This window comes from Heloderma suspectum, chromosome 8 (assembly GCF_057233095.1).
Source record: "Heloderma suspectum isolate Gila_16-S chromosome 8, 16-S_ref, whole genome shotgun sequence".
NCBI classification, from domain to species: domain Eukaryota; kingdom Metazoa; phylum Chordata; class Lepidosauria; order Squamata; family Helodermatidae; genus Heloderma; species Heloderma suspectum.
In genome coordinates, this window is record NC_139465.1 from 4,137,203 (window position 1) to 4,163,978 (window position 26,776).

General features: G+C 50.4%; 1 protein-coding gene across 11 annotated transcripts in view; it reads right to left on the minus strand.

The window, feature by feature from the left end:
- The window catches only part of ZFPM1 (zinc finger protein, FOG family member 1), a 151,017-nt gene that overhangs the window by 6,574 nt on the left and 117,667 nt on the right, over positions 1 to 26,776 (minus strand). For 10 of the 11 annotated variants that reach the window (XM_084812792.1, XM_084812789.1, XM_084812787.1 and 7 more), the window contains 5 exons: positions 12,446 to 12,551; positions 10,447 to 10,656; positions 7,995 to 8,219; positions 6,895 to 6,990; positions 819 to 974 (listed from right to left, as the gene is read on the minus strand). In XM_084812792.1, the coding sequence (XP_084668918.1) occupies positions 819 to 974; positions 6,895 to 6,990; positions 7,995 to 8,219; positions 10,447 to 10,656; positions 12,446 to 12,551 (793 nt within the window). The remainder of the gene's footprint in view (positions 1 to 818; positions 975 to 6,894; positions 6,991 to 7,994; positions 8,220 to 10,446; positions 10,657 to 12,445; positions 12,552 to 26,776) is intronic. The other variant, XM_084812790.1, reaches the window with a different exon arrangement.

Consider the following 26,776-nt stretch of genomic DNA (forward strand, 5'->3'; position numbering starts at 1 on the left):
AATCATTTTTTTCAATTTCCCAAATTTGTGCAAATTCACAGTTGCGCAAATTTGCGGTTGCGCAAGTTCTTGCTGCACAAATCCCCCCAAATGCTCAACTCCTTCCCCAAATGTGCATTTTCATGCTTTAGCCTATGGGGAGAAATACGCATTTTCAGCCAGTGTTTTTTTTATTTTACATATTTCTCTACGACTAAATTTGCACAAAATTTGGGAAAATAAAATAACCACTCTGCAAGTCCACCGGATCTGTGCAACTCGGGAAAAGCCAGTCTGCTGCGGAATTTGTGGGTCAGATTCATAGAAATCTGAACTCATCTGCTTCTGCTGTGGATTTCTCTGACATTCCTAAGTAGAATTCTCACCCTTCCTGACCTCGCTGGCTGGGTCTGTTAGGATTTACGGTCCAAAACATCGGGTGGGGGGGGGCAGGTTGGGGAAGGCTGTCTTAGATGTACATGCCCCAAACAACCAATCCCTTTTGAAGTCTCTGTGTGGACGCGACCCCCCAAATTAAGCTGAATCCCTACTGGAATTCTGCACGTTACCCTCTTCTCCAACACCTTAGAATAGACCCTTCCCCAGTTAATAACAACAACATTTCTATCCGGCCTTTCCTTTCATAGTTCCTTCCCCCATTTCATTCTCACAACAAACTTCTGAAGTAGGCAAGGCTGAGAGAGGAAGAGAGGCCCAATGTCATGGCCAAGTGGGGATTTGAACCCGGGTTTCCCAGTCCTACACTGACATTCTACCCGCTATGCCACACTGGCCCCACTTCACGCCAGGCTCTGGAGGCCCTCTAGACCATGACTTACCTGGGGTTAGTGGTTTGGTGGCAGGAGTGGGAACTGTGGCCCCTGGAGAATAGACCTCCCCCTTGGAGCCTGGCTGGCAGATCATGTGATTCGTGACCAGGTGACTGTAGAGGATGTCCCTGGTGGTGGAGATGAAGCCGCAGCTGTGGCAGACACCTGCAGACACAGGGGAGAGCCTGAGAAATGGGGGTGCATCAAACTGCCTTCATTGGTCCACCTAGCCCAATATTGTCCACTTGAAGAACATCAGAAGAGCCCTGCTGGGTCAGACCAAGGGTCCATCTAGTCCAGCATTCTGTTCACACAGTGGCCAACCAGCTGTCGACCAGGAACCCACAAGAGTGCAACAGCAGCGCCCCCATGTTCCCCAGCAACTGGTTTCCATAGGCTCACTGCCTCTGGTTCTGGAGGGAGCACATAGCCATGAATCTGTCCAACCCCCTTCTAAAGCCATCCAAATGGGAGGCCATCACTGTGTCTTGTGGTAGCGAATTCCATAGTCTGACGCTGCGCTGTGTGAAGAAGTCCTGCCTTTGATCTGCCCTGAATTGCTCACCAGTCGGCTTCAAGGGATGACATGTTATGCGACCCTGGGTTCTAGCATTATGGGAGAGGGAGAAAAATGTCTCCTCATCCACTTTCTCCACCCCAGGCATCATTTTGTACACTGCTGCTTTGACAGGCTCTGGCTCTCCAAGGCTTTTCCCAGCCCTGCTGCCGGAGACCTTTTCTAGTGGAAGATGCCGGGGAAGAAAGCCCGTGTTTTCTGCACACCACGCTGCTCCTGGCCACGGAGTCACAACCCAGGATCAGGTTGGGGTGGGGAAGCGAGTGCGAGGGGGCCGTACCTCCAAGCAGCACACATGGTGCAAGGGACAAGGTCCGCTGATGGTGCGGAGCTCAGAACCTCTTGCAGAACGCCTGAGGGCTGGATGCCATTGCTAAAATGCTATCGTGGGGTGTCAAGCAGGACGGCCTGTTTTCCAGCCTGGGATGAGGCCGGGCTGTCACATCTGATGTAATCACCTGGGGTGGTGTGTTATCTAGAGGCTCCTCGGCCCGCCGCTCAAGGCCAGGCGCAGTTCCTGTTACCTGGGGAGTGACAACAGCTGGGTCTGGTGGGGAGTTCCAGCCTCTTCGTCGGCAAGGGCAGTCTGCCCAGGGTCTGAGCCGGTGATCGGCTAAAGGAAGCTCTGCCCTGGGCTGGGCTTTGAAAGAGGGCTGAGGTCGAGGCACGGGGTCTCCCTTCGTCCTGGTGATTTTGGATCTGCTGACGACTGGTTGCTATCCTGGGAGACCCATCCTTAGGTTTGTTAACGATAGGTGAGGCTGCTTTATTATTTTGTGTGGGTGTGCGTTTGTAAGGCTCTCTGTGTACGTTTGAGTAATTTGGCTTTGTACCCTCTTGTGCAACTTGCTACTTCCATTCTTCCCTCTCCCTCTACCCCTTTATTTTTACCTTTTTAAACCTTTATCCAGCCTTTAGTTGGTGTGACTTCTCTGCATAACCGTGGTGCTCATTTCAGTGCCTCTCGGCCTAGCAGGGTGGCTACTGGGTATTTTGGGGGACTGGAAGACTGGGTTTGGCCAGTCCTATTTTGCAGGAGAGTTGGAATTAGTTCCAGAGCGGTCCTACCCGGCAGGAAGGTTGGAACTGGTTCCAGCAATCCTTCACATGGGGCCATTCCATTCCAGGGGTGGGCAGGGCCAAAGCGAAATGGGGGCAGGGCCAAAACACCAGCCTATTTTAGCTTAAGGTTCTTCCTGCCAGTCACTAAGCCTTAGGAGAGGCAATTCAACCTTTCAGAATGGGGGAAAAACTGCACAAAAGCTGTGAATCCACCAAACCTTCTGTATTTGAGGGGAAAGGGGCGGAGCCATCTGTGGAGCCTTGGAGGGCTGAATTCAGCCCCCGGGCCTGAGGCTGTGCACCCCTGCTTTGCAACAAAGAGGAAAATGGTGCTCATGAACTCTGCCACACTCACTGTGCAAGAATGCCATCCCAAAGCGCTCCAGCTCTCTCCACCTTCACAACGAGAGTGAGAGACACGCCTCTCTCCCAGCAGTCTCCTACACGCCTCTCTCCCAGCTGTCTCCCCCGACATGGTGCCCTCCTGAAGTTTAGAACTACAGCTCCCATCAGCCCCAGCCACGATGACCAATGGTAAGGGATTATGGTTGCTGTAGCTCAAAACATCTGGAGGCGCCACATTGTTCCTGACCCAACCCTCCGGCCACTGGCTGCTTCCTCGCCCTCCAGCTTCACTGCTGCAGCATGGCGCTTCCTCACAATCATGTTCATTTATTTATTTGACGTCTTCTAATCTCGCTCCTCCTCCAAAAAGGGTCTCAGAGCAGCTTACACGCAGTCAGTAAAGGACTTGTAATCTAAAAAGATCTGGGAATAGGGATTCAGCCTGTGCTGGATGGGGTTACACCCCCTGTGAAGACTCAGGATCATGGTCTGGGCGTCCTCCTGGACTCAGTCCTGAACTTGGAGGCCCAGGTCTCGGCGGTGGCCAGGAGTGTGTTTGCACAGCTGAGGCCTGTGCACCAACTGCGCCTGTTTCTACAGATGTCTGATCTGGCCATGGTCATACATGCCTTAGTTACTTCCCATTTGGACTACTGTGGTCAGAGGCTACTACCGGCCACCCAATCAAGGAGAAGACGAGGACGAAACTTGAAAAGCAAATAGCTAATGTTTCAAGGAAGCATGATGTAGCAGTAATGGGGGACTTCAATTTCCCCGATATTTGTTGGGAGACAAATTCTGCAAAACATGGCCCCTCCAGGAAATTCCTGACTTGTGAGGTGGATAACTTCCTCCTACAGAAAGCAGAGGAAGGAACTAGAGGATCGGCTATCCTTGACTTGATCCTAACCAACAGAGATGACTTAGTGGATAAAGTAGCAGTTACAGGAACTCTGGGGGAAAGCGACCATGTTGTACTTGAGTTCTTGGTTCTAAGGGAAGCAAAAGCCGAGTGTAGTCAGACGCGTACCCTGGATTTTAGGAAAGCCGATTTTAATAAACTCAGAACAATGATCAGTAAGGTCCCATGGCAAGTGACACTAACGAGAAAAGGAGTCCAAGATGGGTGAGAGCTTTTAAAAAAGGAAATTCTCAAGGCACAATTACAAACCATTCCAACAAGGAAAAAATGTGGAAGACAACAGAAGAAGCCAATGTGGCTTCACAAAAAGTTTAAAGATGACCTGAAAACAAAAAAGGACACATATAGGAAGTGGAAAGAAAGCCAAGCAACAAGGGAAGAGTACAGGCAGGGAGCACAGAATTGCAGGGATGGCGTCAGGAAGGCTATAGCTGAGAATGAGCTGAGGTTAGTGAGGGATGCTAAAAGCAACAAAAAGGCTTTCGTGGATAGTAAAAGACAGAGGAAAGAAATGGTGGATCAGCTATTAAATAAGGATGGCAAAATGATAAAAGAGGACAAAGAAAAGGCAGAGGTGCTCAATTCCTACTTCGGCTCAGTCTTCTCCCAAAAGAGGGTCGATGACCCCCCTGGCAAAGGCGAAGTACAGGCTGAAGGGGCAGCATTGCAGCTTGAGATTGATAGGCATATGGTCAAGGAACACCTCATTACCTTGAATGAGTTCAAATATCCAGGGCCAGATGAACTGCACCCGAGAGTAATAAAGGAAAGGAACTGGCAGAAGAACTCTCAGAACCACTGTCTATTCTCTTTGAGCAATCATGGAGGACAGGGGAAGTGCCAGATGACTGGAGGAGGTCTAATGTTGTCCCTATCTTCAAAAAGGGTAAAAAGGAGGAACCTGGGAACTACAGACCAGTCAGTCTGACATCAATCCCTGGGAAAATTCTGGAGCAGATGATAAAGCAATCCATTTGGAAGCACCTTGAAAACAATGCAGTGATTACTCGAAGCCAACATGGATTCGTCAAAAACAAGTCTTGCCAGACAGGTCTGATCACATTTTTTGATCAAGTAACCTCCCTTGTGGACCGTGGGAATGCTGTAGACATCATATACCTCGACTTCAGCAAAGCTTTGGACAAAGTGCCCCATGATATCCTGATGAGCAAACTAGCACAAAGTGGGCTAGATGAAACAATGATCCGGTGGATCCACAGTTGGCTATAGAATCGGACTCAAAGAGTGCTTATCAATGGGACCTTCTCAAACTGGGGAGAGGTAATGAGTGGGGTACTGCAGGGCTCAGTCCTGGGCCCAGTGCTCTTCAACATTTTTATTAATGACTTGGAGGAGAAGGTGCAGGGAATGCTGATCCAATTTGCAGATGACACAAAATTGGGCAGGATAGCTAATACCCTGGAAGACAGAAACAAAATTCAAAGTGATCTGGATAGACTGGAGTGCTGGGCAGAAAACAACAGAATGACATTTAATAGGGATCAATGCCAAGTTCTGCACCTAGGAAAAAGAAACCAAATGCACAGTTACAAGATGGGGGATACGTGGCTCAACAACACTACAAGCGAGCAGGATCTTGGAATCATTCTAGATCACGGGCTGAATATGCGCCAACAGTGTGATGTGGCTGCAAAAAAGGCAAATGCTCTTTTGGGCTGCATTAATAGAAGCATAGCTTCCAAATCCTGGGAAGTGCTAGTTCCCTCTACTCAGCACTGGTTAGGCCTCATCTGGAGTACTGTGTCCAGTTCTGGGCACCACATTTTAAGAAGGATGCAGACAAACTGGAGAGGGTTTGGAGGAGGGCAACAAAGATGATCAGGGGACTGGAAACAAAGCCCTATGAAGAGAGACTGAAAGAACTGGACATGTTTAGCATTGAGAAGAGAAGACTGAGGGGAGATAGGATAGCGCTCTTCAAGGACTTGAAAGGTTGCCACAGAGAGGAAGCCCAGCATCTCTTCTCGATCATCCCAGAGTGCAGGACACGGAATCATGGGCTCAAGTGACAGGAAGCCAGATTCCAGCTGAACATCAGGAAAAACTTCCTGACTGTTAGAGCAATACGACAATGGAACCAATGACCTAGGGTGGTGGTGGGCTCTCCTACATTGGAGGCATTCAAGACGAGGCTGGACAGCTATCTGTCAGGGATGCTCTGACCTGGATTCCTGCATTGAGCAGGGGGTTGGACTCGATGGACTTGTAGGCCTCCTCCAACCCTACTATTCTATGATTCTATGTAATGTGTTCTACATGGGGCTGCCTTCAAAAACTGTTCAGAAACTTCAACTCGTCCAGAATGCTGCAGCCAGACTGTTGCCCAGGGCCGTTTAGAGTGAGCATGCAATTCCCTTATTACAACCGCTTCACTGGCTCCCAGTCTGTTTCCGAGCAGAATTCAAAGTGCTGGTTATGACTTATAGAGCCCTGTAGAGCTTGGGACCAGGCTACCTGAAAGGCTGCCTTCTCCCCTATGAACCTGCCCGGTTCCTAAGATCTTCTGGAGAGGCCCCTTTTGAGACCACCACCATCAGAGGTGTCTTTGGTCGCGACACGAGACGGGGCTTTTTCGGTGGCTGGTCCCAGAGTGTGGAACGCCCTCTCAAGGGAGGCTATGTTTGATCCCTCTTTGATGTCCTTCTGCTGGCAGGCAAAGACTGCCTTATTTAAGGAGGCTTTTAACCTGTAAGTGGGTCTGGCGGGTTAGGTACTGTTTTAATAATATTTTTTCTGTAATTGTTATGTTTTTATTGCATTTCAATGTATTGGTTTAATCCATTTTAACTGGTCCTGTAAGCCATCTTGAGTGCCATTTTTTGGTAGACAGACAGGGTACAAATAAAATATATAAACACATTAATTAAAAAAGACAAGGAAAAAGGGATAGGGAGGAAAAAAGGGATACAAGGAAAAAGGGATAGGGAGGGAAGAGGAAAAATTTGCAGTTCCACCTCCTCTTAGGAATGACACTAGCTTTGAGTCTAACACAATCGGTGAGGGCCTCCAGGGCTGGGACTCTGTTGTTTCTAGGTTCATGGAACCCTCAGTGAACTGTCGCTGCTCCAAACTAATACTCCCACAGTCAAGAAGTATGGCTGGTGGTACCCTGCAAAGTATTAATTCTGAGATGCATCTCCTGGGTATCACTCACTTACCACTGAGTGTGTCTGTGTGGACCTTCAGGTGGCGCTCACAGTTGGCTTTTGTGGTGAAGGCGGAAAGGCAGATGAGGCAGACGAATGGCCTCTCCCCTGAAAGAGAAGCCCAGAGGCCAATGACAGCATGAGCGGAAGGAACTACAACAAAGGCTTCATCCCATTGCCCAAACAGCAGGGCCGGCCCACGATATTCCAATCCTCCCAAGTGGGTGTTATCCCGGGTAGCCCTGATTGCAGGCAATGCCTTATCCCAGAGATGCACCCAGGGTCCTTTGCAGCACTGTGGAGAATGCTGTGACGCAGCTGCAGAACTGCACTTCTAACGGCAGGGCAGCCCCAAGCGACCTCTGGGGGCACTCACTGCGGCCAGCCCAGCTTGCCTAGCCAAATCTAGTTCGTCTGTAGCTGTCTGCTGGGACTGGCTTGTATCCCTGGAAAAACGGCAAATGTGTTTACACAGGTTTACCGCTGGAAACATTCCTGGGAGTGCCTGTGCGGCGATGGGCTGAATGCTCGCCCAGTTGTGCCTGGCTGTTGGGGGACGGGGAGGGCGGTGTTATTTGCTCCCCGAAGGCTCGGAAATTGTTCCAAGTCTCCTGTGAGGAACTGGGGCAAAAATCTAACGTGGATGATTTTTTTAGGCCCTTTCAATCTGTCTGTGGATATTTCCTGATGGAATTACACCTCCTCTGCCAATGTGTCTTAGTATTTGTTACTCAGGCTACAATCCGACACACAGTTACTCAACAGCAAGTAAGACCTGCTGAACTTAACAGGACTTGCATCTGGGGAGACGTGCACAGGGCTGCACTGTCGCTGTATCTTCACAGTTCGATTCTGCACGTATGCCAGGGCAGGCCTCTAACATGTGCTGTGGCTTTTGCGTGTGCGCATGTATGCACACACGCACATCTGCACCCCTGGACGGGTATCCTTGCCGCTAACTGGACCACCCAGACAGATTCAGCTATCGGGCGGTATAGAAATGCAATAAATAAATAAATACAGCAGCCTCTCCCGGAACTCAGTTTGTTCGGCCTTCCTCCACTCCTCCTCCCGTGCCCAAGAAGCCCAGCCGGGGGAGGCGCCGCTCATACCACTGTGGCTGCGCATGTGGATCTCCAAGGAACTGGCGCTGGGGCAGCTCTTCTTGCACTGCGGGAAGGGGCAGACACGCTCATTGGGGCAGGCCTCTTTGGGCTTCTCGTCCAGCGCGGGCGAAGCGGCGTCCTGGCGGCTGGCGCAGTAGTACATCAGGTGAGCCTGCAGGTTCCGTTCGCTCCGGTACCAAATGCCACAGTCCTTGCAGGGGAACACGTCCTCTGGAAGGAAGGAAAGCGGAGTGGGGAGAAGGGAGCACAGGTTTATCCCTAGTTGTGATCCGAGCCAAGAGCAACAGCCAGAAGGAAACGGTAAAAGCCACACGGCTTCCTGGAGATGGTTCTTCGTGACGCGGGGATTCAAGGTGACGTAGTACTCAGGGTCAGACTACACATTACGGTAATTGCGTAGTGTGTAGCTAAGGCTTATCTTTATTCAAAAGAATCTGGAATAACTGCACGTGACCCTGATTCGGATAAAGAACACTGTGCACAGGAAGGAGGGGATTCAACCTTCCCCTCACCATTTGCTCCCCAAAGTCTCTCCCCCCCCCCCGGGTGTTAGAAAGGGGAAGAAAAGCCTCAATTAATGCCAACGGAAAGTTTTTTCTTTTAACCCCCACACATGCACTGTGGCTTGCTAGGAATTCAGGGAGCAGATGGTGCGGGTGGGGAAGGTTTAATACTCCCTTCCCACAATTAATGTAATGCGTATTTTCAACCTTAGAACTCCCAAAATTGAAAACATAATCAGTAACTCTTGCCTTTTACACCAGGCTCTGCATAGCAGGTCTCAAGGGTCTAGTAACAAACAAAGTCGATCCTGCAAGCGTGGCGGTTTTACACTGGCACTGGCACGTTCTTCCCTCAGCAGTTCTGGAGGGAATATATGGTAAAATCCTTTGCCACGAATGCAACGGTCCCTGTGACTCTAGAGAGGTTGAAGCGCTGACTCATGCTCTTTTGTACTGCTCTTTCTATGGCAACTTGCGCAAAAGTTTTTGAACCTCTTCTAGTAAACGTGCCAGGATGATCAGATGCTTTTTATGTTTTCTCATTGCTTTCCAACCAAAATGCATCCACTACTAGTGTTGCCAAATCCTGGGCTGCAGCATGTAAAATTCACCAGGAACTGACCTCAGAGACACTGTAATCCTCCTTGGGAGATCATAATATGCCTGTATGCTTCCGAGCTCAACTCAAGGTGCTGGTTTTAACCTATAAAGCCCTACACATGACTTGGGACTGCAATACCTGATGGCATACCTCTCCCAAAATGAACCTACCTCTACTCTATGTTCAGCATCTAAGGTCCTCCTCCGAGTGCCTCCTCCAAGGGAAGCTTGGAAGGCAGCAACGAGGGAGAGGGCCTTCTCAGTGGTGGCCTCCCATCTGTGGAACGAGCTCCCCGATGAGGTCCACTTGGTGCCAACTTTGTTATCTTTTCGACGCCAGGTTAAGACCCTTCTCTTTTCCCAGGCATTTGGCAGCACATGATTAGTTTTAATGGGTCCTGGATATGTCTTTAATTATGACTGACTGTTCAAAGTTGTTTTTGGTTATCTGTCATTTGTCTATATTGTCTGTGTGCTTTTATGTAAATGGCTTTTAAACCTTGTATATTGTATTTCAACTGCGCAGAGAGCTTCGGCTATGGGGTGGTATAGAAATGTAAATAATAATAACAACTATAACAACAACAACAACTTTATAATATTGTTGCCTTATTTTTCTCCATTTCATCCCATTTTATGCTTTTTCTCTTATTCTGTTTTCTCTTATTTCATGCATCCTATCCATAAGAACATAAGAACATAAGAAGAGCCATGCTGGATCAGACCAAGGGTCCATCTACTCTAGCATTCTGTTCACACAGGGGCCAACCAGCTGTCGACGGGGAACCCAAGCAGAACATGAGTGCAACAGCACCCTCCTGCCCATGTTCCCCAGGACCTGGTGTGCAGAGGCTCACTGCCTCTGGTATTGGAGGTAGCATATAGCCATCAGGACTAGTAGCCATTGATAGCCTTCTCCTCCATGAATTTGTCTACTCCCTTTTAAAGCCATCCAAATGGGTGGCCATCGCTATATCCTGTGGTAGCGAATTCCATGGTTTAACTCTGTGCTGTGTAAGAAGTCCTTCCCTTTATCTGTCCTGAATCTCCCACCAGTCAGCTTCATGGGATGACCCCTTTGGGGTTCTAGTATTTTGAGAGTGGGAGAAAAATGTCTCCCTCTCCACATTCTCCACACCAGGCATTCTCCAGACTGCATTTTATTTTGTGTGTTTTGTGTATTTTTTTACTTGTCACATGGGTCATTGGCTGTAACAATAAATGACTGGTTGATTGACTGATTGATCCCACAACCCTGAAATCTGCCCAGTCCTGCTCTACTCCAGCAGAGACCCTGTTACGGAAGAGCCACGGGCCATGCACTGGGCACTTACTGTTCACAACTGCCGTGGCTAAGATGGCCGCCATGCCCGCTTGCTGTGGCAGAAGCTGAATTTCGGGGGGGAGCGTGGCTGGATAAGCAGAATCCCCGGTTTCCGTCTTCACGGTGTGGTTGGGGATCCCCATCGGTTCAGCCATGACGAACGCGCTCAGTGCGTCTCCTTCCGAGAGGGCCTTGGTGGTTTTGCACCAGATGGAATCATCTAGGGGCAGGGTGGTGCCAGGAGAAGAAGGTGAGGTGAGTCATTTGTGGGAAGCTGGAATCTTGCCCACCCTGAGCCTCTAACCCTGGAGAACCCCAGCCAAGAGCAAGAGGGCTGCTTGAGACCCGTGAGTTGCATTTCCAAAGCCAGCTCGGACCAGAACGTATAATCAGCGGCCCTGAAAAAGCCACACTCCCTCAGCCTCAGTTCTCCGTCAAAAAGGAACAACAGCGCCCTGCCTCAGAGGGCTGATGGGGAAGCGAAAAGCAATGGGGATTAATTTGTGGTGCAAAAAAGAAAAAAAGAACAGGGATAAACGTTAGGAGGAGGAGCAGTTTTAAGTTATCATTTTTTTCTGAGTTTGATAGAGTGATTAGCCAGGTTAGACAGAAAAAAGTCCTACAACTTCTAGCATTCCCCAGCCAGCATGGTTGGCTGGGAAACTCTGGGAGTTTAAGGGCTTTTCCCCCATCTAAACAGGCACAGATTGCGCCATAAATTGATTAATCAGAGACAGCTTTATATAAAGAGAATACTATTCACGGGCTGTCAGCTTGATTTCCTAAATTAGCCTCCCCCAACCTAGTGCACTCCAGATGTTTTGGACTTCAACTCCCAGCAACCCAGGCTGTTGGCCATGCTGTCTGGGGTGATGGGAGTTGAAGTCCTAGACATCCGGAGGGTACCAGGTTGGGGGAGGGTGCCTTCTGTTATGTACAGAAAATGAAAGGAAAAAAACCTCACCACAGAGACTTGTAATATTGAAATATTCAAACAGAATGGACAGACAGCTAATTAGCTATGTACAGATAATGTATAGTGTGTCTGCAGCCCACGTTTGTGCCCATGTAGAGTGCTAGAGAAACACATCCTCATTCACTAAACCCCGAGAGAGAGAGAAACCCAGGTTCAGTCTCTACTCAGCTATGCAATTTTCTTCGTGACTGTTGGCAAGTCACCGTCTCTCAGCCTGGCCTACCTCACAGGGTTGGAGTGAGGCCGAAACTGCTCCTCGGAGCTCCTCAGAGGTATGACGGGACACACCTGGGGCAAACTTTCCAATGGCTGGCGCTTGCAATTCATGTGGCCGCCCAGAGGTGGCAGTATCAGCCCATGCATTCACAAAACCCAGCCGGAATCAAGCTTTTTTTTTTTAAATCAGGCAACTACTTTTTTTAGTACATGCACCTGTAATTGGCCCACATCCATCCCTTGCCATTCTCACCTCTTCTCCCCCGCCCCGCCCCGTTATTTCCCCCATCTTAGCCTGAAAGTTCTCTGGAGGGCAGACACCTATTGGCTGCCTACGATGCTCTGAAGTGTTTATAGTCCTTCACCTGAATTATCTTGTAACAGGCTCCAAACATAGTCAGTCTTATTATTCCCATCTTGCTGGCGAAGGGAGGGCCTGACTGGATGACCAAATTCAGAGATTCCCCTGCTGATAAAATATGGAACATGGCTGAACCCGGCCTCCTCCAAACTTGGGCCTTACAGATGTGTTGGAACTATGACTCTCATGATCTCCAGCCAGCACTTTGCCAAGGAAGGCAGAAAGAGATGCTCCCCCTTCTGAAAAATGGACCATTATTAATGAACCGCTGAAGAATTATTAAGGCAGGACATGAACATGGCCAAGAAAGCCTCTAAGAATCCTACCTCTAATACTGCCAATAAAAATATGGCTCTTTATAGCATCTGTGTCCCTGCTTGGACAATAATGCAGAGGAAATGCCTTCATTTTTCACACCACCACCCTGATCCCCCAAACGAGGGGAGAGGTTCCAACCTTTCTTGTAGATCACCGAATTGGCTTCGCCTTCTCCAGAAACCAACGGCAGCTTTGACAGCCAGCTGTGCTCATCCTCCAGCATGAGGGTCACGGGCGGGTTTGGCTAGTGACAGAAACAGAAAGACGAGCCCACTGAATGTGCACCGGTGTCCTGGAAAGTAGTTTTGACTGGGAACCACAGCAAACAAACAGGCAACACAAACCACGTCTCTGGCTCCCCACCAAAACACTGACAAACTGGTGGAGTGTGAGCCCAGCCTGTATCTCTGGCACATCAAGCAGCCTTCCCCCAACCTGGGGCCCTTGAGGTGTGTTGGACTCCAACACCCATCGCTTCAGTACCTTTTCCACATCTAGGATCTCCTTTCTGAGATGGCAACAATTTCCAGCCAGGTCGCTGTGTTACTCCGTTGCAGCAAAAACAACGAGTTTTGGGGCAGCTGAAAGACTAACTCATTTATTACGGCAGGAGCTTCTGTGGACTATGGTCCACTTTATCAACGGACTGTAGGCCATAAAAACCTATACCACAATATATTCGTTAGCGTTTGAGGCAGGGGCAGGCAACCTGATGCTATCCAGATGCTTTGGACCGTAACTCCCAGAATCCCAGACCATTGGCCATGCTAGTCGGGGCTTATGAGAGTTGTAGTCCAAAATATCTGGAGGGCACCAGGTTGCCTAACTCTGCTTTCAGGTGTCACAAGACCCTCTGTTGATCTTTCTGAGCTGGGGCGACTGAGACTGGGCAGTTTTCCAAACGCAGATGCATTGCAGACCTGTCTAAGAGCATTACAATTCTGGCGGTTTAGGATTTAATACATTTCAAACCTAGACAGCATAGTAAGAAGCAGAGACATCACCTTGCCGACAAAGCTCCATCTAATCAAAGCTATGGTTTTCCCAGTAGCAACGTATGGCTGTGACAGCTGGCCTATAAGGAAGGCTGAGCGCCGAAGAATCGATGCTTTCGAACTGCGGTGCTGGAGAAGACTCTTATGAGTCCCCTAGACTGCAAGGAGGTCCAATCAGTCCATCCTAAAGGAAATCAACCCTGACTGCTCATTGGAAGGACAGATACTGAAGCTGAGGCTCAAATATTTTGGCCACCTAATGCGAAGAGAAAAGTAACTGGAAAAGAGCCTGATGCTGGGAAAGACTGAAGGCAAAAGGAGAAGGGGACGGCAGAAGATGAGATGGCTAGATAGCATCACCGATGCAACGAATATGGACTTGAGCATGCTCCGAGAGAGAGCGCAGGACAGGAAGGCCTGGCGTGCTATGGTCCATGGGGTCATGAAGGGTCGGACACGACTCAACAACAATAACAACAACAAATACCACCCAACAGCCAAAGTTCTAGACGTGACCCCTGTCTTGATCATCCCTAGCATGGAATGTACAGTGGGCACAACGCAGACCACGGCCCTCCACCTGAGGAACGTAGAACAAGCCAACAGAGTGTGCTTCAAATGAGACTTTTTTCATGCAGTTGCCCTGCTTCACACAGAGAATTTTATTTGGGGGTGGGGTCCAGACGTTGTCGTCTTCCATTTCTAACCCTCCCATGTGTGCCCACTGCTTCTTCCGCCTCTTTTCCTGCCTCAGAATATCTGTTAAGGAGGACAAGACAGAGTAGCTGCATAAGGCCATCTGACGGATAGTGCTAGGAGCCCTCCACCCGGAAGCAGTCAGAGTTCAAAGGAGCAGGAGCCTTGAGAACAGGGGCACCCCTGCCATGGAGACACCCGTCGTGGAAGCCCGCGAGCATCCGCAAAAGCAGAATGCCGTTACAACAGACACCTGCAGATGCATATCCATCTTCCTGCTCCAGCCCAACATGAGGCCTGGGAGCATCTGAAGGGGCTCTTCGACAAGACGTAGAAGGCACCATTGCTCCAAAGAAGTCCTCTCGGGCCCAGACAAACATGGGAGAGCGGGAAGGAAGCACAAGCCATGGGTGGTGCACACACACATACCTGCGGGTTCCTGCAGGCGGGGCTTCTATCCAGAGACACCTGCCCTCCAAGAAGCCAATACATCATTTGACTGGCCTAGCAGCTAAATCCATTTGGCCCTATAGTGACTGGGGGAGGGGCAAGGGAATAGCCGCTGCGGCCTGACAAAGCCAAAGTGACTTGTGACACGCTGCTGCTGCAATGCCACACTCAGCTTTTCGGTAGAGGCCTCCCTGTCCCACACTCACTCTCACTCTCTTAAACACACACATCAGCACAGAAGGAAGCCAAGAGCTCAATTCCCCCAAGGGTGGCTCTATGGAGGGGCCCACAGAGAGCCTCATGCCCCACAGAGAGAGGGCTCCGCAGGCGTGGCTAGCCCACCTCCCTTGCAGACCCCGACCCCGCCACTGGCCGCCCAGCCAGCCCCATGGCACGGCCACCGGCCACCGGAGCGTGACTGTGAGCACAACAACCTTGTTATTTCCTCTTCTTCTTAACCTGGGGGCTGGCCATCGCCGGCTGTGGAGGAAGCAGCCACTTCACCCCTAACCTCAGCTGTGCACAGGGAGGAAAAGAGATTGGGGGAGGGGGTGGGAGGCCGGCATAGCTGTGCGCCGCTTGAGCGAGACAATAGGAAGCGCCTCGGTTCCTGGGCTGGGCACACAATCCTCCTGTCGCTGACGCAGCCACAGATGTTCAGCAGAGATGGGAAGAGTGGGCCAGGCCAGCAGCCACGATGCCTGAGGCCACAAGGAGAGGGCTGCCTGCCATGCATGGTTTTCGCCCACCCTGCTGAAGAAGCGGTGAGAACTTGCTGGCACACAGGAGAGTGAGTCGGTGGATGGATTGGCTCCGTTCGAGGGGTGCCCCTCAAACTGGACGCCCAGCCGAACCTTCTGCCAAGCCCCAAACCTCTCTCCCTCCCCAGTTTCCAAGATGAGAGGTCCCATGCCAAGCAAGAGATTGATGGGAAAAGGCCTGTGGGTGCGCGCTTATTTTTCTGTGCAGGAAACTGGCACGTGAGCTGGTAGTTCCAGGCCAAAAGAGGCTCGTGAGAATCACAAGGCTGAGGAACGAAATGTGGAGGCCGCCAGGATCAAATTTGGTCCCCCTCCCTCCCCGAGTACCACTCCCAACCTAGAAATCAAGAGTGTCTATGAAAAGTGGCAGCTGTGGAAGCAGAATGTGCGGGGGAACATAGGAACATCAGAAGCTGCCTTATCCTGAGTCAGACCCTGGGTCCATCTGGCCCAGTATTGTCAACACTGAGCGGCAGCAAAGGCTCTCCAGGGATTCAAGCAGGAGTTTTTCCAGCCTTCTGCATGCAAAGCTGGTGCTCTATCACTGAGCTATGGCCCTTCCCCTTGCGGTCCTAGTCCACCCCCTCCTCAAAGAAGAGGCTCGTCTGTCAAACTAGCTGTCTACCGAGGCACTCGAGGGCCCATGGGGCATAGCTCTATGATTTTACAGAAGAAGTCTGTTTCTCTGCCAGCGCAGAGACATGCTCTGACCCCACCATGTTGTCAGGTTGAAAAATGATGCTTCCCAGCTTGCCAGAAATCAAAACAGCTGGCTGACTGCTCTTCAAGTGACCCAAAGGGATCGTCTACCTCTCTTTAAAGGGGGTATAGCTTTGTGCAAAGTACTCCACCCTGCCAATCCTGTACCCATGCTGCTTATAGCTAAAAAAGCGACATATTTCTCAGAAGGTGAGCATGGGGAGACATGATAGCAGTGTACAAAATCGCATGGCCCTTTTCGTCCCAGTCCCCACATGTTATCAGCATATAGTCACTATATTATAGTGTGATAACTTCCTTAGGCGAGCTCAAAGATCACCAAAAATGTGGAAGCTTTCGAGATCTCTTCATCAGGCAAGATGTTACAAAAAGTACTTGGCGGTGCAGCAGGGGAGGGAATAGGATGTCGGGGGGGGGGGAGGTTGACTGGATGCTGTAGCCAGGATGGCTGTGTGGTCAGAGTCTTAAGAAGTTATGGTGGAAGAGGGTTTGCAGGCATTCAAACTGGGTTCTGCCAGGAGATGCAATGGTTGGAGACAGTTTGAGGTCAATAGATGGATTTTATCTTTCAAAAAAGGGAGGAACAGCTATTGTCTGCGACTTTCTTGTGGTCCTCGGGGCACTGAAACATGGAATCATCACATCACCTGGCAGGGCCCAAGCTGAATGCCTTCTTCAACCCCTCCTCATCCATATCATCTTAAGACTCTGATTACACAGACATCCTGGCTACAACATCCAGTGAGCCTTTCCCCCTGGCCCCTATTCCTCCCCCTGCCCAGCCTGCTCTTTGTAACATCTTGCCAGATGAAGAGATCTGGAGGTCTTGAAAGCTTGCACCTTTTGGGGGATCTCCAAGTTGGCCTAGTCACGCTTGGGACGCAAAAGGAGACGGAACAGTCCAGCCAACTTCATGATACAGGAGATGCCCCCCACCCATCACAGACATCCAGGCAAAGTCATGGAGGAAGATGCAAACGCCTTTTTGGGGCGTGGGGTGGGGGAGGTGAAAGACAAAGAGGCGTGGGTGGAGGAGATGCTAGGCACAGGACCTTTGGCTCCGATGAGCGGCTGCAACGGCTTCCCTTATTCTGCCCTCCCCCCAATTTGCTGGTGCTCGGCCCCAGCTTCTCTCTGCCTTCATGTGCCTCTAATGAATATTAATGAGCAGAGGGGAGGGGGGAGAGAGAGAGAGAGAGAGAGAGAGAGGGGAAAAAAATTAATCTGCCTGATCCTTCGATGGCTGCAGCAGTAACGATATGAAATCTAATTATTCGTCCCAATATTTCTAAACCCTCCAACTCAGACTGACAGTCTTGGTCGGTTTAGGGCTTATCACTCCAAGGAGCAGAGTGCTCACGGCTTGATAAAAACACACAGGCACATGTACGTGCACACGCGCACACACACACACACGCACACACACTCCTCTCTCTCTCTCTCTCTCTCTCTCTCACTTACACACTCACACACTTTTGCTGATGATGCAAGAAACACAGCATCCCTAATTTCGGCGTACATGCATGTGGAGAGACGTATCCACGCCGAAGGATGTCACCGAAGGCATCTCCGCAGGGGTGGGTTTTTGGAGGGAGGAGGGAGGTGTCTCTCTCACCTGCTGATTCAGCACTTCTGCGTGTGCCTAGTCACACAGCACCCAGCTGGGCTCTGTGCCGATCTGTACCGTGGGCCATGCTTGGCTGCATGGGGACACCGCGGGCAGCAGCGCTTGCATGGCCAAAAGGCACACAGGCATCTCAGTCATTCTGGGACATCTCCCTGCCCCTGCCCCCCCTGTCCCGTTTGGGACCCTTCCACCCAGTGGAGGCTGCTGGCTCCGATGTCAGTGGGGCGGTGAATCCGCTCCGGGTCTCAGTCAGAACTCTAAAGGAGCTACCTAAGGTGCTTTGCACCTTGGCTAGCTCCTTTGGAGTTCTGGCTGGTTCTGACTGACACCCAGAGCGGATTCACTGCCCCACTGACATCGGGGCCACCAGCCTCCACTGTTTCCCCTCGGTTAGAATGCCCTCCCCCCTCCTTCTCCGTTAGACCCCTCTAGAACAGCCTTCTCCAACCTGGTGCCCTTTAAATGTGCTGGATTACAGCTCCCATCATTCCCAGGAAGCTTGGCCATTGGGAGTCCAACACATCTGGAGCACACCTGGTTGGGGAAGACTGCTCCAGAATGTAAGCACTGCACATTCTTAGATAAATCATAGCACCAAAGCTGAAACTAAGAAGCCCATGAACACAAAAATGGGCCTTTTCTTTTTAAGATGCCTTAATTTATTCTGCTTCTCTACTGCAGAGAGACGTTAAGGAACTATGCAGGAGGCACAGAAGACCCGCTGCTATCACCCCACCTCACCCTGCTCCTTGTGAGTCACTTTTGAGCAAACCGCCCAGAGTCGACTGTCCTTGAACGAGATCAAACCAACAGGCAGAGGAAATTGTGTAGTTCAATCCCAGCTGCAAATCTTAGTTGCAAAGGTGTCAAGTGTTTGTCAAGTACTGCCCAGGTACTCTTGCACATTTGTTCACAGCCTTAGGGACTAGTAGCTTGATTTTATTTTTAAAATACAAAAATAATAATAATGAAATCTTCAGATCCCGGATTGATTTCTACATCTGTGTGCTGAGGTTGCAAAATCACAGCACACACACACACTTCCTCTAAACCCACATATTTTATCCAAGCTTCTACTGACTCATTCCAAACCTCAGTTTACATCTCTTTACTCCACTAGCCCTGCCTGGCATCATCTGCAGAAATCAGTACTGGGGATGGATGACTGTGTTGATTTTGGTTTCTCTCAGTTTTCTCAGTCTTCCCGTCTTAAGTTTGGTTCATCCTGACTGCTGACATCTTTAAAAAAAGGTTGCGTGAAAATTCCCACGCATTTCTGCGTTTATTTCTCTGAATACATGCATTTTTATATGCAATTTTGCACATTCTTGCAAGGAATTTCCCCAGTATGCAATTTGAATGTTATTTTCACTAGCATATGCATGCTTTTAAACATATTTTCACTAACATGTTTTTTTTTTTAAATTGAAGAACTTGCTTGCAACATTTGTAGAATGCGAATTCCAAAGAATAATGGAGCTTTGGTTCGCATACTGGTTCAAAAGCATGAAATTAAGTATGTTGGTGTTGAAATGAGAAACAAAAGAATTTCTCCCCCATCTTCAGTCACTATGAATCCCGGACGTCATCTCCTTTCTCTGCTTTGTGCATTTGAAGCAGACTGTATGCCTTCTAGCCAGCGGGAATGTTGCTCCTATGTTCTGGACAAGCACCCCTGGTGTGCCTTCAGGGCAAAATAAATATGCATCAAAGCAGTGGTTGCTGCAGTAGTTTGGCTTGTGACTCAGTGACACCTGGGATTGAATGACATGACTTCCGAGTCCAGATGACGCACCTCAAGCTGTTGATTTGGGACGCGCTGAACTCATTCAAACCTTGCCTGCCACAGGTGGTTTGCTTGAAAGCGACTCACACGGAGGGCTGTGTGAGCAGCATGGCTTTCACGCACGCCTTGGAAAAACCACATGCCCACGGGCAACAGAAGGGCCACTTGCTCCGACGTGATCCTGTCGGGCTGCTGAGATCATCAGGGAAAGCTCTGCTCTGGCGAGGAGAGCCGGGGCACAAGACAAGGCCTTCCCCGTTGTGGCACCTGGTCTGTGAAATTCCCTCCCCCAGGAGGCCTGTCTATCCCCTATTGGCTTTAGAAAGATACCGAAGAGTGTTTTGATGGGCTTCTGACAATGGATGATCTGTTCTGCTGATTAGATTGCTTTATGCTGATGAGGGATGCCTCTTGTTTCTATTTTTAATTACTTCCTCATATTATCTGATTTACTGCTGTCGTAATTTAATGTTTGGGGTATTTGTTTATTATTGCCATGAGCTGTTTTTTTGGAGGGGTTGGGTGGAGGAGTGTTTGGCCTCAAAGCTGCATCTTGATTTCAAGAAATGCCTCTTGCTCCCTCCAAAGGCTCTGGTCCTTCTCCCTTGCAGGCTTGGGACGGCCTTCTGGAACACCTGTGCAATGCTCCCTCTCACCAACTCCCTCCTCACAAATCCATCCTCTCTGGGAAGCCTTTGACACAGCCCTCCCTTCCCACGCCTTGTAAGCAGTCACAGTGCAACCAACCTAAGCACATGCAACCCAAACTACCGCATACAGCTTCCTTGTGCACGCCTGCATCCGCCTCCCTTCCTGTATCGTCTCCCCTCTCTCAAATTTTAGATTGCAACCCCCTCAGGGCAGGGGCCTGCCCTCTTGTAGCCTGCAAAGCACATGGATGGTGCTAAATAACTAAAGGGGACCGTGTTGGAAGCAGCTCATTCTGTAGCCCTGTCCCTTAGCCACCGCTACCGGGCTTTTGAAGCACCCGAGTCAAAGAGCCACACTCTCTCCCCTGCCATCCCCTAACACACATCTCCATGCAACCCCTGCCCAGGTCCAAATCCTTGCCTGCCAGGCTCCCAAGCAGTCTCCCCGTTTATGTCTGTCCCACAATGCCTGTTGGGAGCATAAAAGGGGCTGTGAACACACCGGCAACCAAGGTGTGGCTTCCTTTCCGGGCCATTTCCATGCCAGCCCCTCTGTGGGTAAGCAGGCCCGGGCAGCAAGGCGATGCTGAGAAACCTCCTTGTTCTCCCTGTAACAAAGAGGTCAGTGTCTCAAATCTACAGCGGCCCTGATAACCATCAGAAACTGTATCTGAGCAACATCCGCTTGGGACGCTTTATCTGGGGCAGGCCGGGGCCCCCTCACCAAAGAAGGGAAGGGGGAGCTGTCACGCAGGTTACTCATTAACCTTCGGGATGGTTCAAGGAACGAGGAGTGTGTGTCTGTGTGTGCGGAGAAAGAGACTCCATTGTGGCAAAGAGAGGCGAGGGTGCAATGGAGCACCCCAAATGGCAACGTGCAGAGTCTCTTGGCTTTGCCGGAAGTATGAGATGTCTCTGTTAAAATGTGGGTCTTGCCCCTCCCCACTCCCATGGAGGTGCATTTGGATGGGCAGATACTGGCGTGGTGGATCGTGGCCATCTGGCCTCTGCGTGCTGCCCAGCAATGTCACAGGACAGCCTTCCTCAACCTGGCGCCCTCCAGATGTGTTGGACTACAACTCCCAACATCCCCACCAGCATGGCCGCTGGCTGCCACCGGAACATAAGAAGTGTTGGATTAGGCCAAAGGCCCACCTAGCATCCCAAATTCCCACGGTGGCCAACCAGACGCCTCCCGGAAGCCCCAGAAGCACGGCACGAAGGCAACCTCCATCCATTGCTATTGCCCTGCAGAAGCTGAAATGCAGTGGTATCCTGCCCCTGAGGCTGGACGTACCACACGTCCATCTTGGCCAATCGCCACTGACAGAACTCTCCACCTCCTCTGTTAATTTGTTTAATCTCCCCTTAAAAAAAAAAAGCCCTCTAAGCTAGTAGCCATCATCATATCCAATGGCAGAGAATTCCACAGGACCACAGTAGGAGGTAAAACTGGCACAACAGGAAGCCCAGTGATGCCCTCGTAGTAGATTAGAGGTGTAGAACCTCAGGCCCGCGGGCCAAATCCAGCCCCCCGGGGGGCCAAATCCAGCCCCCCGGGGGGCCAAATCCAGCCCCCCGGGGGCCCAACTGGGTTTCCCCAGAGGGCCATGCCCCCTTCTCCCGGCCACAACCCCTTTCCTCCAACCGCTGATTGTTTGGTGGTTTCCTGGCTTTCATGGAGTCCCCCCCGCACTCTAAAAGGTTGAAATGTCTCTCCTGAGGCTGAGTTACTGGCAGTAGGAGCTTCAGCTAAAATAGGCTGGCATTTTGGCCCCGCCCCTTTGCCTCTGGCCCCGCCCACTACTGGAACGTGGCCCCTGAGAGCTTCTCTGAAATGGAATTTGGCCGTCAGGCTGAAAGAGGCTCAGCCCTGCCCCCTTGTAGATCATCCAGCATGACTCCTTGGGGAGGGCCAACACAAGGACATAGTGTTGCCCCCCTGCCCCCCAGCACAGCCAAGGAAAAGAGGCCTCTCCAAGAGGCCTGGAGCAGAATTGTCCAGGCCAGGAAGCAAGACTGATCTGAAAGCCTTTCTAGAAGTCACAGAGCATCGCCTGCCTTACTGTAGCCCAGGGGGGTGCAACCTCTGGCCCTCCAGATGTTTCAGACTATAGCCCCCATCAGCCCCAGCCAGCATGGCCAATGGTCATGGATTATGGGAGCTGTAGTCCAAAGCATCTGGGGGGTCACAAGTTAGCTTATTGCTCTTAAGACGCTTCCTCACTGGTTTGCTGGATCCCCTGCTGTGCTCCCTTTTACTAGAGCGGGAAGGTGTACCACAGGCAGAATTCTGGCCGGCCAGACAGCCTCCCACCTTGGTCCCCAATTTGAGATGCATTGTAGGCTTAAGTCCCGAACCTGCCAGCCACCCAAGGGAGGGGCTTACAGCCCCATGGAAGAACCCCTGCTTTGCACACAGAAGGTCCCAGTTCCAATCCCTGGCATCTCTAAGATCGAAAAGGAGGTCACGGGGAAGATCTCTCTGTAGTGCCTGGAGAGCCACCGCCAGTTAGAGCAAACAATGCTAGGCTAGTCGGACAAATCAGTTGACCTGGCAGAAGGCAGCTTCCTGTGTTCCCAGCATGCCTTGCACATGGGCATCATGTGCTGGGGCCTTCTAGTGGCCCAGGCACTGAAGGAAAGATGGAGCCGGGAGACACAGTTTGCCATGCCCCCCTCCTGAGCCTTTCCTCTCTACCGCTTCTGTCTCCCCCGCCTCCAAACAAGGGAGACCCAACGGTCACTTTCGGCATTGTAACACAGCAATCCTTCCCTCGGTTCTCTGGGCAAGAGATAGAGAAGGGAGGAGAGTGGTGAGGGAGAGAGAGAGAGAGAGAGAGAGAGAAGAGGCAGGGCTGGGAATCATCAACACAGCTTGATAAGGGAAGCTGCTGAAATGGGAGCAAAAATATTTAGACAATAAAAGAAGTATCAGAAAAAAGCAGCGGCATATCTTTAAGAAATCAATCATCCTGTACCGGTTGTCTGGACATACGGCGCCACAGGAGAGATAGCCGCCAAACTGGCAAGATAAGGGTTAATCAAGGATTTAATTCGGCAAAAAGATAAATGGGGAGGCTCGTGCTGAGAGACGAGAGAGAGAGAGAGAGAGAGAGAGAGAGAGAGAGAGAGACAGCGTGCGCAAAGGGAGACCAGAGGCCAAGAGTCTCTGTCCCCATATTCCATGCAAGCACTATAAAGAGTTGGAAGAGTTCCCAACGGACCCCCTCCCGCCCCAACACACAACTCCTCCTTTCCTTTTCTTTCCCCACTGGAGGAGACTGGATCCTGCCTAGGCCAAGGCTTCTTTGGATAGCACTTGAGGGAATGTGGAGGGGTGGGGGCAGAGGTTACTCCAGAGGCAAAAGCATCACATTCAAAGGGCAGGTAAGCCACCTAGACAGCTGGACCTGAGCTAAAAGCCCCCCGCCCCATTTATGGCTTGGAGCAAATGACCCAGGGCCGAAGCACATGATCCTGCCTCCCCTCTGCTCATCCCATCCTCTCCTGTGGGGTGCAAAGAGAGGAGACTGGGGGTGGGGGGTGTGTGAATGCTCCTCTCCAGCGCCTGAGTTCTCTTGTGGGAGGAGGGCTGAGTTGTTGTTTTCCCCCCTTTTCTGAATTCCAGGGCGTTTCGGAACTCTCTGCGCCTAGTTATAAATCACTTTTCAGTGGCGTACACATTGCTGTATTATTCTTATCATTTGTTTCAAGAGATTTTGCAATATTTTTATTGGAATCAGACAAGAACGTGGTGTACAAAAGGGGGGGGGAGGAGAGATTCACCCCCAAATCTCCTTTCTATTCAATAATATCTTGATTTAGATTTCCTTCAGCTCTCATGGAAATAACTGGCCGGCTGAAGGATGGAAGGACAGATGGCTGAGAATCCTGGGAGAATCCTGGAGGGAGAGAGACTCCTGGGGAATGAGAAATGACACTTGGGGACACGGCCCACTTGCTTCCTTGCTTTTGCAAGGATGATGCAGTACAGCAAAGATGAATTCAATTTCGGAGAAGCTCTTGGGGTACTGCATTGCAAAGGTGAGTGGGGCCAAAACCAAACCGGGCGGGACAAAATAGCAAAAATATTTTAGCTTCAAGCTCTTAATGCCTGTAACTAAGCCTTAGGAAAGGCATTTCAGCCTTTTGGAATGGGGAAAAACTGCAAGAAGCAGGAAACCACAACATGATTGGCAGTCGGGGAAAGGAGGAACTCCAGAGGGCCAGACTGGAACCCAAAGCGGGCCGAATTTGGCCCACGGGCCGCAGGTTCAACACCCCTGCAGTAGACAACTGAATGAGAAGAACAAAAAGGAGACAGGGAGAAGCTGAACTTATCTAAGGAGAACATAAGAAGCTGCCTTATCCTGTGTGAAGGCATTGGTCCAACTAAACGTAGTGCTGTCTGCTCTCCCTAGCAGTAGTACTCCAAAGCCTCAGACAGAGAAGTTTCTTTCCCAGGCCTGCTACCTAGGATTCTGAGTTGGAGGAACCAATGGTGTTTCCATTGGTTCACGTGGTGTTTCAGCATACAAATCATACTGAACAAAATCCCTTCACTAAGGTTGAGCTCTCTTTCCCCTACTTCAGGGGTGTTGAACCGCTTTCAGCCTGAGGGCCAAATTCAGCTTCAGAGAAGCTCTCGGGGGCTACATTCCAGTGGTGGGTGGGACCAACGTATCAAAAATACCAGCATATTATAGCTTAAAGCCCCTAAGCCATAGGAGAGGCATTTCAACCTTTTAGAAGGGGGGAAAAACACGCAATAGCTGAGAAACCACCAAATAAGCAGTGGTCAGGAGACAGGGATGGGGCCAGAGAAGGGGGCATGGCCGTCTGGGGAACCCCAGATGGCTGGATTGGGGCCTCAGGCACGGTGGATTTGGCACGTAGGCCCGACATTCTGCACAGGCCTGTCCTGTGATTCAAACCAGGGCACTCTACATGTAGAGTGAGAATTATCCCCCTGGACCAGTAAGTCGCATTGCAACTAAACTTTAAAAAGAAGGAGGAGGAGGAGGAGGAGGAGGAGGAGGAGGAGGAAGAGGAGAAGAAAGCCCTACTGGATCAGGCCTAAGGTCCATTTAGTCCAGCTTTCCACAGGGACCAGCCAGATGCCCTCTGGGAAGATACAAGGGCCCTGGCCCAGTGGTAGGGCCCCTGCTTTGCATGCAGAAGTTCCCTGTTTCAATCCCCGGCAGCATCTCCAGGTAGGGCTGGAGAAACCCTGGAGAGCCTTTGCTGCTAATCAGTGTCAACAATACTGGGCTGGATGGACCAAGGGTCTGACTCCAGAGAAGGCAGCTTCCTGGGTTCCTAAAAGGTAGAATGTATCTGAACCTGGAAAGTCCATCTAGATATTGTCGCAAGCAGTCGCTGATAGCTGCATCCTCCATGAATGTGCTGCTAACTTAGATGGCTTCCAAAGATTAGTGACTATCGTCATACATTGTGGCAACAATCTCCATAAATTTGTTCTGCCTTCTTTGGAGAAGCACTTTATTTTGGCCGCCTCAAATCTACCATCTATCAATTTGATGGGATGACCTCTCCCCCAGCCCCACCGATTCGTACTGTTAGGGGAAGGAGAAAATGTCTTCCTTATCCACTTGCTCCACACCATGCCTAGTTTAGTACCCCTTTCTCATGTACCCCCTTACTGTTTTATAAACTAAAAAGCCCTCAAGCACTGTAATCTTTCCTCATAGGGGATTTGTTCCAGCCCCTTAAATATTTTGCTTGCCCCTTTCTGCAGTTTTTTCAGCTATAAAATATCCTTTAGAGTTGGAGGATAAGACTATCAATGGCTACTCGCCATGATGGCTATATATTACCTCCAGTATCAGAGGCAGTATGCCAGTTCCTGGAGCACATGATCAGGATGGTGCTGTTGCACTCATGTCCTGTTTGTGGGCTTCCCACTGGGGCATTTGGTTGGCCACTGTATGAACAGAATGCTGGTCTAGATGGACCCTTGATCTGATCCAGCACAGCAAGCTGGAGAGGGTTCAGAGGAGGGCAACAAAGATGATCAGGGGACTGGAAACAAAGCCCTATGAAGAGAGACGGAAAGAACTGGGCATGTTTAGCCTTGAGAAGAGAAGACTGAGGGGAGATACGATAGCGCTCTTCAAGAACTTGAAAGGTTGTCCCAGAGAGGAAGGCCAGGATCTCTTCTTGATCATCCCAGAGTGCAGGACACGGAATCATGGGCTCAAGTGACAGGAAGCCAGATTCTGGCTGAACATCAGGAAAAACTTCCTGACTGTAAGAGAAATACAACAATGGAACCAATTACCTGGGGAGGTGGTGGGCTCTCCCACACTGGAGGCCTTCAAGACGAGGTTGGACAGCCATTTGTCAGGGATGCTCTGACTTGGATTCCTGCACTGAGCAGGGGGTTGGACTCGATGGCCTTGTAGGCCCCTTCCAACCCTACTATTCTATGATTCTATGATAATATTAAGGCATGATTAGAATAGTGGGAGTTTTATTTTCAGTTCCTTTCCTAACCCATCATAAAGGTCAATTTTGCTTCTTTCACCATACACTGCGCTGATGGCTGAGTTTTGAGTGAGCTATCCACCATGACCCCAAGATCTTTCTCCTGGTTAGGCACTAGCAGTTTGGCTCCTAAGTGTATACATGAAATCAGGGGAAATATTTTGCCCCAGTGTGCATCACTTGATCTTACTGACACTGAACGTTATTTACTATTTTGCCGCCTAGCTACACCGTTTACAGCAGGCGTGTTGAACCTCAGCATGGCATGCCAAAT